Source organism: Aquarana catesbeiana, linkage group LG05, assembly GCF_042186555.1.
Source record: "Aquarana catesbeiana isolate 2022-GZ linkage group LG05, ASM4218655v1, whole genome shotgun sequence".
Taxonomy (NCBI): Eukaryota; Metazoa; Chordata; class Amphibia; order Anura; family Ranidae; genus Aquarana; species Aquarana catesbeiana.
This window is the reverse complement of record NC_133328.1, coordinates 297816223-297831768: the sequence shown is the minus strand read 5'-3', so window position 1 is coordinate 297831768 and position 15546 is coordinate 297816223. Positions and strand designations below refer to the sequence as shown.

Sequence of the window (15546 nt, the reverse complement as noted above, 5' to 3'; positions counted from 1 at the left end):
ATAACTCAATCCTTTGGCACCCATAACGTGATAGGTAACCTTGCAGTGGAGTGTTGCCGAGAGACCTAAGGTGAAAATAAACCTGACTCATGAATGAAATGAAATGTACGTTGTGCCAGACTGAAAACGTACCAGTCTCAAGAAACTAGCCAAGCCGAGTTACCTGAGGCACATCAAGCAAATTAAAAACGTAAACTGAGGCCTATACAACCTGAAGACTTGTCAGGCAAATGAAACAAGTAGTAAGATGTCATGACGTATGAACTTGTGATGTGGTCACAATGAGCCTGAAATGTGTCAGGCAAGTGATAACTTATGAACAGAACCAAGATGTAACACAGATGAGGAGACTTGCCACTGCACAAGCCAATTAAAAACGACCAACTCAATCCATGCTAACTTGAAATGAGACAGGTAACTGCAGTGGATAATGCCGTGAAAATATAACTAAAAATGATAAAACATATGAATGATACCCAGCAAAATGATGAAAATAACAACCATGAACTGAATGAAAAAAAAAAAAAAAAAAAAAAAAAAACACACAACTGGGTGAGGAACATAAACTGCGTGCAAACCGTGAGCAGACTGAGAAAAGTAACCTGCGACAGGAATGTAAGTTGCGTGAAAGAACGTAACTGAAGAACCGTGAGTAGCGTGAGCAGCATGAGAACCGAGGGCCATCAATGACCACTGACTCATGGTCCAGCAGGGATAGACAGGGATGTTGCCTTTCTTTAACGGTGCACTGGGTAAACCTGCTGGCAGCTAGGAAGGATGCAGGACAGGGTGCAGTATTGTTGGAGTTTGTTCCACCACCACGCCTCCAAAATGCTGGTAGTGGTGATTCTGTCACACCTCTCTCCTCCACCCCTCCTCTTATTCTTCCTCTATGGCCTCTTCTTGTGCAGATTTGTCCTCGGAACCAAGGGTGCTCCGTAGGCGTTCTAGGGGCTACGCAAGCACTCAGGCAAAAAGATGCCATGCGGTGCTTGAGTTGGTCTGCTTAGGGGACAGGAGCCACACTGGGGCAGAGATTCTGTCAGCTCTGCAGGGGCAGGCTCGGAAGTGGTTGACGCAACACCAGCTTCAGCCAGGAATGGTGGTTTGCGACAATGGCACCAACCTCCTCTTTGCCCTCCGACAGGGCCACTTCACCCATGTTCCCTGTTTGGCTCACGTCCTTCATTTGGTGGTGCAGCAGTTCTTGTGCAGGTACCCTGGTTTACAGGATCTCCTGAGGCAGGCCAGGAAAGTCTGTGGGCATTTCCACCGGTCAAATAATGCCAGTGCTCGGCTGGCTGACCTCCAAAAGGAATGCAACCTGCCCAAGAACCGCCTTATCTGTAACATGCCCACCAGGTGGAACTCAACATTGTCAATGCTGCAGTGGCTGCACATGCAGCAGAGGGCCATCAATGAGTACCTGTGCGAGTATGGCACCAGGACAGGGTCAGGGGAGCTTGACTTTTTTTCGCCACGCCAGTGGCTCATGATCAAGGATGCATGCACTGTCCTGTCACGATTTGAGGAGGCCACAAGGATGGTGAGCAGTGAGAGTGCATGCATCAGTGATACTGTCCCTCTTGTCTACCTGTTGGAGCACATGCTGCATGGAATAATGGACAGGGCACTTGAGGCAGAACAGAGGGTGGAAGAGGAGGACTTCCTTACCTCTCAAGGCCCCCTTTATCCAGACAGTATTCCTGCAGGCCCGCCTATCACACAGGAAGAAAAGGAGGAAGAGGAGGAGGATTGTGTCAGCATGGAGGTGGAGCCTGGCACTCAGTATCAGCAGCAGTCTTCAGGGGATCGTTTCCAGTCCCCAGAAACCCATGGACTTGTACGTGGCTGGCAGGAGGTGGCCGCAGATCAGGTCGTCCTTAGTGACCCAGAGGACTCTGGACCGAATGCCTCAGCAAACCAATGCTGCATGGCCTCCCTGATCCTGCAAATCCTGCGAAAGGACCCTTGGATTTGTGGTATCAAGGAGAGGGATCAGTACTGGCTGGCAACCCATCTTGATCCACGTTACAAGGGTAAGGTGGCGGAACTTATCCAGCCGTCGCAGAGGGAGCAGAGGATGAAACATCTTCGGGAGGCCTTGCAGAAAGGTTTGTGCAATGCGTTTCCAAAGCCTGGGAGGTTACAATCTCCTGGTCCTCCTGGACAACGTGTTGCTGAGGCTTCGGTCAGTCACAGAAGAAGCGGTGGAGAAGGTGGCCGTCTGCCCAACGCAACAGACAATTTTTTGGTCCGCAGCCCCAAGGTCTGATCGGTTCCAGCAACCATCGCCAGCGTCTGTTGTACAAGGTGCAGGAATACCTAGGGGCAAGATCAGACTTGGAGACCTTTCCAACCGAAAATCCACTGGGTTACTGGGTCTTGAGGATGGATCACTGGCCAGAGCTTGCACAGTATGCAATTGAGCTACTGGCCTGTCCTGCATCCAGCGTTCTTTCGAAACGCACATTCAGTGCCGCTGGAGGCTTTGTAACCGATCACAGAGTGCGCCTGTCCACCGACTCGGTTGATCGGCTCACCTTCTTAAAAATGAATCAGTCTTGTATCACCAGCTACCAAGCACCTGATGCTGATGTAACCGACTAATTTGTTTATGAATGTGAGATCCATTGAAGACTATGCTGATGCTGAGTGACTATCCTGTTATGCTGAGTGACTCTCCTATTCCTCCTCAATGTTCATGTTGATAGCTTCCAAGAACATTTTTGGTTCTGGGCACCACCACCAGTGGCTAAGGCCCATTTTTTCTGCCCCTGTTTAACAGGGGAGTGTAATTACAATTTTTGCTGTAATATTTTGCAGCAGGGCTCGTTCCTGCGCTCAACAAGAATATCTGTGAGGGGTTGCAGTGTTGTGGCACCACCACCACTGCCTAAGGCCCAGTTTTTCAGCCCCTGTTTAACAGGGGCGTGTAATTACAATTTTTGCTGTAATATTTTGCAGCAGGGCTCATTCCTGCACTCAACAAGAGTATCTGTGAGGGGTTGCAGTGTTGTGGCACCACCTCCAATGGCTAAGGCCCAATTTTTCTGCCCCTGTTTAACAGGGGCATGTAATTACAATTTTTGCTGTAATATTTTGCAGCAGGGCTCGTTCCTGTGCTCAACAAAAGTATCTGTGAGGGGTTGCAGTGTTGTGGCACCACCACCAATGGCTAAGGCCCAATTTTTCTGACCCTGTTTAACAGGGGCATGTAATTAGAATTTTTGATCAAATATTTAACAGCAGGGCTCGTTCCTACACTCAACAAGAGTATCTGTGAGGGGTTGCAGTGTTGTGGCACCACCACCACTGCTTAAGACCCAATTTTTCTGCCCCTGTTCAACAGGGGAATGTAATCACAATTCTTGATATAATATTTCACAGCAGGGCCCGTTCCTGTGCTCAACAAGAGTATCTGTGAGGGTTGCAGTGTTATGACACCACCACCACTACCTACGGCCCAATTTTTCTGCCCCTGTTTAACAGGGGCGTGTAATTACCATTTTTGATCTAATATTTCACAGCAGCACCTGTTCCTGTGCTCAACAAAAATATCTGTGAGGCTTTACAGTGTTTGCCACCACCACCACCGAAGGCCCAATTTTTCTGCCCCTGTTTAACAGGGGCATGTAATTACAATTCTTGATATAATATTTCACAGCAGGGCCCGTTCCAGCAAACAGCAAGAGTAAATGTGAGGGCTTACAGTGTTCTGGTACCACCAACACCTAAGGCCCAATTTTCCGCAGAGTGTATAGGGCAAGCCGTATAGTATATACAGGCGGTCCCCTATTTTTAAAAATCCGATTTACAAACGACTCCTACTTACAAATGGAGGGAGACAACAGGAAGTGAGAGGAAATCTACCCCTAGGAAGGTAAATTGTCTCCTGTAAGAGTTAATATGGGAAAAAGGTGTCTCCTCCACTGATTTATCACCAATCCTTGTTTCCCTTAAAAACCCAAAATTTTCAAAATCCAATTGTCATTGGGACAGAAAGTGAGGTGAAATCTTCTGAACAGGGGCACAGACAGCAAAACAAATGTTACAGGGGTGATAACCCTTCCCTATGTTTTCCAAAATGCTTTAAAAATAGATTTTTTGGCCGGAGCTACACTTACAAAATTTACCTGTTCCAAATTACAAACAGATTCTACATAAGAACAAATCTACAGTCCCTGTCTTGTTTTCACTGCCTGTATACTTCTGTTCAGAGTATATAGGGCCTGGGGGCCCAACGCCTTTTTTTTTTTTTAATTTCGGTGCGGGGTTCCCCTTAGTATCCATACAAGACCCAAAGGGCCTGGTAATGGGCTGGGGGGGTACCTATGTCATTTCTCTCACTGATTTTCATCCATATTGCCGGGACCCGACATTACATTAAAGCCTCAAGCAGTTTTAAATGACTTTTATTCCTTTAGAAAAGTCATTTTGTGCAGGGACTGTTCTAAACACGGGAAACACGCACCACTTTACAGGCATACTATAGACACCCCCCAGGTATGATATTTAAAGGAATATTTCACTTTTATTTTTTCACTTTAAGCATCATTAAAATCACTGCTCCCGAAAAAACGTCCGTTTTTAAAACTTTCTTTCCATTGATACATGTCCCCCGGGGCAGGACCCGGGTCCCCAAACCCTTTCTAGGACAATAACTTGCATATTAGCCTTTAAAATTGGCACTTTTGATTTCTCATGTTCGAGTCCCATAGACTTTAACGGTGTACGAATGTTCGCGTGAACTTTCGGTCCATTCGCATGTTCTGGCTGCAAACCGAACCGGGGGAGGATGTTCGGCCCATCCCTACTGATCACCAATGTAAGGGGGCATTCTTATTTCCACTGACCACCAATGTAAGGTGACACTCTTCTTTATACCCATTACTGATATAAGGGTCATTATTCTTCCTGCTGATCACCAATGTCAGGGGACATTCATATTTATGCTGACTACCAGTGTAAAGGGTCAATTCCTCTTATTGACTACCAATGTAGGGGGGTATTCCTATTTCCACTGACCACCAACGTAAGGTGGCATCCTTTTTTTCTGCTTATCAACAATGTTAGGAGGCAATCTTCTTCCTGGTGTATACCAATAAAAAGGGGGGATTTTTTTTTCCACTGACCAGCAATGTAAGGCAATGCTCTTCTTCCCACAGACCATAAATTGGCATTTCAACTCCTACTTGCCACTAGTGCAAAAAAGCATGTCTCCACTGACCACCAATGTAAGGGGACAGTGTTCTTCCCAGTGACCATAAATGGAAAGTTACTTATTTTAACTTTCACTGATCGCCAGTCTACAGGTGCAGTTTTTCAGTGACAACTACTGTAAACCCAACAGACTTACAGCAAATAAAAGATGATTTAGCTATAAAAAAAAATACTTTATATTTTCATGTTCCAGTGCAGTTACAAAAAAACTAAAAGCTGAACTCAGGGCAAACTGCTAAATGCAAAAATTAAATATAAACATGAGATCTATTTCCCAGCCAATTCATTTTTATGTCCATCCAGTCTTTACAAGATTTACACTTCTCTGCCACACAGCACAGTCCCCCTATCTGTCAGGGAAGGTGACCCGATCTTTGTCTAGTGCAGTTTCACTTTCACTTTCCACTCCTTACATGTGTGAGGACAGTAAAAGCAGAAAGAGAACCATGATGAGCTCATCTCTGTGACTCCTACTAGTATCCTTAATTGATCTTTTGTGCTGCTACTCCTTCCCCAAAATTAAAATCTTTGTTTTTTTACTTTGAATAAATATGCATATTTTATTCTACAATTTGTCCCTTTATAACAACACTAACATGACATTTCTATTAAAGCATGTTATTTACAAATTAAATCAAGTTTTTTTTTTTTTTCAGTTTTTTTCTTTTTAATGTGCCACAAAAATTTAAGTTATGCCGTGTACACACGGGCGGACTTTTCGACCGGACTGGTCTGACAGAACAAATCCGTCGGACAATCCAACCGTGTGTGGGCTTCATCGGACCTTTAGCGGACTTTTTCTGTTGAAAATCAGACAGACTTTAGATTTGGAACATGTTTCAAATCTTTCCGATGGACTTGAGTCGGAAAGTCTGTTCGTCTGTATGCTAGTCCGACGGAAAAAAAAGGACGCAAGGGCAGCTATTGGCTACTGGCTATGAACTTCCTTATTCTAGTCCCTTCGTACGTCATTGCGTTCATACCAACGGACTTTCGAACGGACTTCAGTCCATTCATGTACGGCCAAGTCCGGTCGTCCGAAAGTCCATCGTAACTCCCTCGAAAGTCCTTCGTAAAGACTGTCGGACGTTTGATGCTGAAAAGTCCGCGGCATAAGTCAATAAATGAACAAAAAAATGTAAAAATAATTATAAAAAAAAAAAGAAAAAGAAATCAGCTACAAAATAATAGCTTAGGGGAGAAGTGAAGGAAAGAGTTGATTAGGGATAACTAAGGGTTAGGTAATTTAAAAAAATTCTAATACCGCGTACACACGACCAGACTTTCCAGCAGAAAAGGTCAGACGGAATCATTTCATCGGATATTGCGATCGTGTGTGGGCTAAATCGGACTTTTTCTTTCGAAAATTCTGAGGGACCTAGAGATAGAACATAGAAAATATTTCCGACGGAATCAATTCCTATTGGGAAAACTGTTCGTCTGTATGCTATTCCGACGGACCAAAAATGACACAAGGTCAGCTATTGGCTACTGGCTATTTAACTTCCTTTATCTAGTCCCGACGTACGTGTTGTACGTCACCTCATTCTAAACAATCGGACTTTGGTGTGATCGTGTGTATGCAAGTCCATTTCAGTGGAACTCCGTCGGAACTCCGTCAGAAAAACCGTCAGAAAAACCGTCAGAGTTTATTCTGACGGAAAAACTGGTCGTGTGTATGCAGCATAAGGTGTCTAAGGTAATGCACTAGGCTTTTGCTCCCTCCTTTTTTTCTGTTTCTAGTGTTTTGGAGTTTTCCTGCTCAAGGAGAATAGCATCACTAAAAATACCATCCTTAACAGAGTGAGCGCTGAGGTTTGACAGTCTTTTATAACAATGGGTTAATCAGTCCTGGACTTTCAGCTGCCACACACACACCCAAAAAACATTATGTAAATACTTTGTGTGTGGTACACCCAGCTCCTCCTGCTGCACTGCAGCTCCCTGGCCACATTTACCAGCAAATCATAGTGGACTACAATGTAGCAATGTTATTTTGCTACATTGTACATACTTTGGTTTATTGATAGCATATCAAAGTATTGACCTTTGATCCAGAAATGGCATCAGTTAAAGCAATCTTACAAGTTAAAATTTAAAAATAAATGGGTTCCTATTTATTAGGCCTCATACACATGTGACGTTTATATCCATGCCATGTGTAGGGCCGTGTTTACCGGCACAGGTATGCACAGGTGTTGTGTGCATCCCCAGTGCCAGCAGTCCCATAACTGTCTGCTGACTTGAGACACATGGCGACTGCCCAGACACAGCAACTGCTCCCAATGTGAAATCCATGGGAGTGCATAACCCAGAACACACCCTGGGTGTGAATTAGGCCTTATTGTTGTAGAGCTGTTTTACATTCCTATAACCTGCTTTATTGTTTTTACTATTTTGCAGACAACGTTCGGAATGTACCTGCTGAATTCACCATGTTCATCTTACCCGTCTTTGCTGAGAGTTGGCACAGAAGTGTCATTTATACAAAAAGAGACCCAACAAAATGTACACAACAACAAGGAATCTCTGGAGAAATAATGTTTCAAAGAAACCAAAAGGAAACCAAAACAGCAGAAAAAATGTAGCTCTATTCAATCATCACAAGATAAGGTGCACAAAAATAGTGTAAGGGTAAAGGTCAAAGACTATTCTAAGTCAGCAATGGAATCAATGCAATCCTTATGCAAATATCTTTATTTGTACCATGTTATTGCTTATAACAGCATTCTACATTACTGTTCCAAACATATTATTATGTCTACCAGGTTCTGTTTACTGCTGATGCTGGGGCAGGGGCAGCTTTCAATGTAAATAGTGGCTCCTTGCCTGTTGCTATGGCAGAATTCTGGAGTGATGCAGTAAATCTGATATACATTCAACTTCACTTCTAGAACTTGATGGTCTATATGCAGTTTTTCACTTTAAGTTGTCATATTCACATTTAGTACATACAATTTTCAAAACACCTTCACAAACAGGGAGAAGAAAGCCTTTCAGTTTTGACCCGAGTACAGTATATTAAAGCAATAAGTGAGAAACTGACTGATCCTTGAAATATTTGGGAATACCTGGTATAGGCCTGCAAAATTGATCGTCTTGTCTCAGCAATGAAGTTGAGATACTTTCCCAGTGTAAGCTTATGGTTAGGTAGGGTGGAGGATTGGTGTAGGTCTAGGTTAAAGGTTAAGTTTTAGGCTTGAAAGATAGATTTTGGTTATGGAAGAATGATTAATTGTTAGGTATTTGAATATTATGTTTAGTGCTAAGGCTTGGGTCAAATAAGTCTTGAAACATAAGAAGTTTGTTTTAGGATTATATTAGGGGTTAAGAGTTAGGTGTTAAAGTGCATACAATGGCAATTTTTTTTTTTTTTTTGCTTTGGATAGAGCTGGGAAAGTTTAATATCCAACTTCCCAGTGTGGTATGTGTCCCCACTGGTCTTGGTGACCACCGAAACTGAGACGGAGAGTGAGGGGACATAGAGAATTTTTTAGTTATCAGAAAAAAATGAGGTAGGGAATATTCTCCAGTGGGGACAGGACTTCCGTTCACTTTGAGAGATTTCCTCTCATTTTCTGTTGTGCCTCCGTGACAGGAATTTAAGGGAAATCTTCCCAAATGAGACACATGTAGCAAAAAGTTACCAGATAAGGGGTTGGAACATTCCTTATTCTATCCAAAACTGAGTTACTTTTAAGGGTTAAGTTGAGGGGTTCAGTGAAGTCAAAGTTGAGTGCTACAGTAAGTCTTGGGTTGGGTTAAAACAAACTGTAAAAATGTACATAACACACGCCAAAGTTCAGTGGTCTTGGGAAGTGTGAAGCATGAAAATACTATTGGCAAGTTGATAAGTGCCTTGGGGGGGGGGGGGGGGGGTGTTGATGAAAAACACATGGCTGAGGAGCTTTTTTTTATCACATACTTTTCAAGAAGTTGGGAACAGGATTTTTTAGCATTGGCGTTTACAAACAAAAATTGACGGCAAATGTCTTTGAAAACTGTCATGGACAGATTCTTTGTTTACACAAAATACCCTATGGAAGGGTCTGCCATGTATTTTGGGAAACATTTGGTCTTTTTTTTTTTTTTTCTTTACTAATGTTACCACAACCTACAGCAAGAATTTAAAACATTACATGCCAGACCCTTTGAGCGTATGGATTTTAAGTGGGTACCTCACACACCAGACCCTTTAGGTCTCATACAGATTTTAAAGGGGACTCCACACAAAAAATGCATAAGGTCCCTTTAAAAATCCATACCAAACCCTTAATCCAAGCATGCAGCCTGGCTGGCCAGGAACTATGTAGATGACCATGTACCCCCCTCCCCCAAACCATACCAGGCCACATGCCTTCAACATTGGGGGGGCTTCGCCAAAAAGGAATCCCTGGCAGAGCACTTTGTGCCCAAAGTCCTCTTCCCTTGCCCTTGGTGGGGGGGGGGGCTTATCTGAATCTGGAAGTCCCATTTAACAATAACAACTGTCTAACGAGAGATATCCTCTTCCTTTTAAGAGATCTCATTTTACTTCCTCTTATGCCTCTTGGACAGGAGGTGAAGAGAACTCTTCCTCATAGTACACAACAAAATAAATCCTGACATAAATTTTAAGTAACAGTTTAGTCAAGGTACAGTTCAGTGCACTAGATAATCACACCTAAATGTGACTGCTGCTAACTAACAGAAGCAGGTCAGCCATCCTAAATCATGCTGACCAATGGATTTGTACTTCCAATACGCATACAGTAATGCATACAGTAATCCACCCATTAGCTGAATTTGTAACCACAATGTTTCAATATGCTTGAAGAAAACTGACTTGTGTATTCCCTTAACTTACCAGCACAAGAATGAGAATATCACTCAAGATGAGTGATAAAGTGAAGGTGTATCACTGATACTCATGGGTCATAGAAATAAGATAAATTACAACATGTCTTTTATATTTATTTTGCTTTTTACACAGGGGTTGTACATTTTTAAAAGTAATTGGGTTTTGCTAATCCTGTTGAATATGGTGCCTTTTGATTTTGTGAACTTGCAAAATTTTATTTTGAGTGTAATCCATATTTATTGTGAATATTATTTATTATGTTGTACTTTAAAGGTCAGATCACCAAACAATATTTCAGTTTTAGGTAAACCTTGATGGGCTGAGTCAGCCCCTGGCATCTTATTTGCCTTGAATACTTAAAGTGATTATAAACTCTCTCATATACCTAGTGAAGTAAACAGCCTCCGATGATACACAGAGATGAAACAAATCCTCCTACATACAGTGCCTTGCTAAAGTATTCACCCCCCCTTGGCTTTTTACCTATTTTGTGACATTACAGCCTTTAGTTCAATGTTTTTTTAATCTGAATTATATGTGATGGATCAGAACACAATAATCTAAGTTTGTGAAGTAAAATTAGAAAAATATACACATAAAACTATTTTTCAGAAATTAAAAACTGATAATTGGCATATGCATTTGTATTTACCCCCTTTGTTATGAAGCCCATAAAAAGCTCTGGTGCAACCAATTACCTTCAAAAGTCACATAATTAGTGAAATGATGTCCACCTTTTTGAAAGGCCCCAGAGGCTGCAACACCTAAGCAAGAGGCACCACTAACCAAACACTGCCACTACCAAGGAACTCTCCAAACAAGTAAGGGACAATGTTGTTGAGAAGTACAAGTCAGGGTTAGGTTATAAAAAAAATCCAAATCTTTGATGATCCCTAGGAGCACCATCAAATCTATCATAACCAAATGGAAAGAAAATGGCACAACAGCAAACCTGCCAAGAGACGGCCACACACCAAAACTCACAGACCGGGCAAGGAAGGCATTAATCAGAAAGGCAGCACAGAGACCTAAGGTAACCCTGGAGGAGCTGCAGAGTTCCACAGCAGAGACTGGAGTATCTGTACATAGGACGACAATAAGTCGTACGCTCCATAGAGTTGGGCTTTATAGCAGAGTGGCCAGAAGAAAGCCATTACTTTCAGCAAAAAACAAAATGGCACATTTTGAGTTTGCGAAAAGGTATGTGGGAGACTCCCAAAATGTATGGAGGAAGGTCCAATGAGACTAAAAATGAACTTTTTGGCCATCAAAAAAAATGCTATGTCTGGCGTAAACCCAACACATAACATAACCCAAAGAACGCTATCTGCACAGTGAAACATGGTGGTGGCAGCATCATGCCGTGGGGATGTTTTTTAGCAGTCGGGACTGGGAAACTGGTCAGAGTTGAGGGAAAGGTGGATGTGCTAAATAAAAAGATATTCTTGAGCAAAACCTGTACCACTCTGTGTGTGATTTAAGGCTAGGATGGAGGTTCACCTTCCAGCAGGACAATGACCCCCAAACACACTGCTAAAGCAACACTTGAGTGGTTTAAGGGGAAGCATGTAAATGTGTTGGAATGGCCTAATCATAGCCCAGACGTCAATCCAATAGAAAATCTGTGGTCAGACTTAAAGATTGCTGTTCACAAGTGCAAACCATCCAACTTGAAGGAGCTGGAGCAGTTTTGCAAGGAGAAATGGGCAAAAATCCCAGTGTTAAGATGTGTCAAGCTTATAGAGACTTATCCAAAGTGACTTGGAGCTGTGATAGCCGCAAAAGGTGGCTCTGCAAAGTATTAACTTCGGGGGGGGTGAATAGTTATGCAGATTGACTTTTTCTGTTATTTTGTCCTATTTGTTGTTTGCTTCACAATTAAAAAAAAAAAATCTTCAAAGTTGTGGGCGTGTTCTGTAAATTAAATGATGCAAATCCTCAAACAATCCATGTTAATTCCAGGTTGTGAGGCAACAAAACACGAAAAATGCCAAGGGGGCGAATACTTTTGCAAGGCACTGTATGTGTCTGCAGCCCTCTCTTCCCTACATCCCTTCAAAAGGGCAGTTTTGAGTTTTGTGTTAAAATCCTTCTTCATTTGTCAGGAACACAGGGGAGGGGGCAGAGAGGCTGCAGTTACAGTGTGTGAGCGCTGATTGGAGGAAAGGCACACCCCCTTCACACAGCAGAAGAAGTGAGTTGTGAATAGACAAGCTGCATGCTGAGCTCCCTCCCCGACACAAATTTTATCTCATGTGTCAAGTAAACTTCTCAGAAGTGACTCATGCTGATAACAGAGGTACGAAGCACCTGAGAGAAACACTTGGAGCTTTAGAGAGAAATGAGTAAACACTACAGATATACAGTATGTGCTTTGCTTAGATTTCATGACTGAGGTTTACAACCACTTTAAAGTAGAAATTTAGAAAAATGTGGAATAGGCAGGATTTTTAATGCAGAAGAGACATACTGGAGTTGAATTACTAAAACTGGAGAGTGCAAAATCTGATGCAGCTGTGCATTGTAACTTCAGCTTGTTCAATTAAGCTTTGACAAAAAACCTGGAAGCTGATTGGTTTCTATGCAGAGCTGCACCAGATTTTGCACTCTCTAGTTTTATTAAATCAACCCCACTATGTCTCTGCTCTGCAGCTGAAAGCATCTGAAGCCTGAGGGGTCATTGTCAGCATTCCAACTATGCAAAGAATGCAATAAGCAATGTAGGAGTGCAATCAGGGTAGCTAAAATAGACCACAAAAGGCACATGGCAGAGGAGTGTAAAAAAAAAAAAAGAAATTCTTTAAATACGGTATGTAAACAGTAAGAAAGTAGAACATATTAGCCCCATAAAGGATGATGAAGGGAATTTGGTTACAAAAGACATAGAGAAGGCAAAGGTGTTTAAATGCATTATTCTCCTCAGTTTTCACAAAGGAAACGGGGGGATATAGTAACCAAGACTGTAATGTTAATACAATGTCACCGAATGCACCCTCATGGCTAACAGAAGACAGTATCAGAAAAAGACTGTAAAAACTTAACATAAATAAGCCACCAGGACCAGATGACTTACACCTGAGGGCCCTTAAAGAACTCAGGTGATAGCTAGACCATTGTTCCTAATTTTTATTTACAGTTTACCAACTGGAATGGTACCAGCTGATTGGAGAAAAGCCAAGAAGCAGTTTAACCTTAAACTGCGTAGAGGGTTTTTCCTAAGAGCAGTAAGAGCAGTAAGAATTCTCTTCCACAAGCAACGGTATCAGCAGGGAGCATGGATAGTTTAAGGCCAGTACTTGGAAGCAAACCGACTGAAGATGTCTGCAGCCAGCAGGGGAGCTTCAGGCCACCACAGTGCTTGAGTGAAGATTCTGTTTAAACAGCAAGATCTTCTTGCCATAAAAATATACTACAAAAAGAAACCATTCCCTACTGTGTTCAAAAAATAAAAATATATGGCCTTTACATTTTTAGGAAATATGCAAAAATAGAACTGGATATTTATAGAAATGCAAGCCTAACTTCTGTTTTAAAAGTATTTCAAAAGAAGTCAAAATACTACATAGCACTGAACAATATTGATGTTGGGCAAAGAATAGTTTTGTAATTTTGGAGATGAATTATTAAAATCCAATAGGATAGAAACATATTACAGAAGGACCTTAACAAAATTGCAACATGGGCAGTTCAACTGCAAATTTAAAATGGTGAAAAAAAATATATAGGCATTTTGGAAAGGACTGAAAAACAGCCAAGTAATAGGAGATTAAAGAAAAATCTTATGCCCTGTACACACGGTCGGACATTGATCGGACATTCCGACAACAAAATCCATGGATTTTTTCCAACGGATGTTGGCTCAAACTTGTCTTACATACACACGGTCACACAAAGTTATCGGAAAATCCGATCGTTCCGGACGCGATGACATAAAACACGTACGTCGGGACTATAAACGGGGCAGTAGCCAATAGCTTTCGTCTCTTAATTTATTCTGAGCATGCGTGGCACTTTGTGCATCAGATTTGTGTACACGCGATCGGAATTTCTGACAACAGATTTTGTTGTTGGAAAACTTTATAGCAAGCTCTCAAACTTTGTGTGTCGGAAATTCCGATGGAAAATGTGTGATGGAGCCCACACACGGTTGGAATTTCCGACAACAAGGTCCTATCACACATTTTCCGTTGGAAAATCCGACCGTGTGTACAGAGCATTACAGTGAAAGATTTTAAAAACTGTAAATTTTAATTTTGTTAAGGAAAGACATCCTGGAGGTAATATAACCATTTAACTACACTTCTTAATCTGTTTCTGTCAACCTGGAAGTCTTAGGTGCTCTCACCCACTTTTGTATGCTCCCCATGTTGCGTTGTCCAGAATCAAATGTAAAAAAAAGTCTGCAGGAAATGTAAGAAAAACTCTCACAATGGGCGTGCATGTGTGCACATTGTCATACACTGAATGATGATTTACCTTTGTAGCATCTGCAAAAAAACTGAAATAACAGTTTTGATGGACTGACCCTTTAAAGAGTGATAGCATATTTACCACTGTTTGCACGTTTGGCATTATCTACCTAATATTATTTATTCTCTTCTGAATTTATAATGATTCAAAGAGCCGTGGATTTTGCAAACAGTGTGTACTCATGTTTAATTTATGGTGCAAGGGAATATATTGGTATTTTAGACTGTAACATATTAGTATGAAGAGATTCTGGCTTGTCAAGACTTCTGGCAAAAATACCACTAAAAAGAGGGGAATGTAACATAACGTAAATGAAACATAGATAAGATCTTGATTGTGTCTGTGAATAAATCCATCAAAAATAACGATATACTGTAATTTGTGTGATTTATTGAAGTAGATACTGTATACTGTAGAAATCACAAATTAACAAGTACATTTCTTAATACAAGTTTCTATGGTTTACGGTATTACTTTGTGAGTTGCTATGTTTCAATCTAATCTTACAATGTGAAATTACACTTCTATTTCACCCTTCACATGCTCATATATATTTATAAGTGACCAAATCATAAATGAATATAAAGTGCTGTGCTTAACATAAATTCTCCGCCCCCTCCCTCGAGGAAGTCAAGAGTCCCTGTGATGTAACGTGTAGGGGAAGGGCTTGCTGGATGAGGTCATGATGCTCAGAATATGCGGAATTGTGGTAAATAAACCAGAAAACGCTGCTGTATTTATTACTACATTCAGATATTTTATGCTGGCAATATCTTGTGCAATTAGCACATTTTAAATGTGTGTTTCTGCAATTGTATGATGAAATAAATTATTTTAAGGATAAAAGACTATTCTGGAAATTTTGGAGAGTTGGGGAGTGCCAAAAAGAGAGTACTGTTGACAAAAGGAAGGAATAGGGTATGAAAGATTGGAGACTTTAAAGACCCACCAACTAGAAAGAGCATATTTAACAGCAAATAGTCCACATAAGAGGAACACAAGTGCTTTATGAC

At 41.5% G+C, this 15546-nt stretch overlaps 1 protein-coding gene across 1 annotated transcript in view; it reads left to right on the top strand.

Annotated features, from left to right (window-relative positions):
• MOCOS (molybdenum cofactor sulfurase) overlaps positions 1 to 14898 on the top strand; it is a 1002829-nt gene extending 987931 nt beyond the window's left edge. Inside the window, exon 15 of the mRNA XM_073630796.1 lies at positions 7627 to 14898. Coding sequence (XP_073486897.1) covers positions 7627 to 7764 — 138 coding nt within the window. The 3' untranslated portion in view covers positions 7765 to 14898. The remainder of the gene's footprint in view (positions 1 to 7626) is intronic.
• Positions 14899 to 15546: the final 648 nt, after the last annotated feature.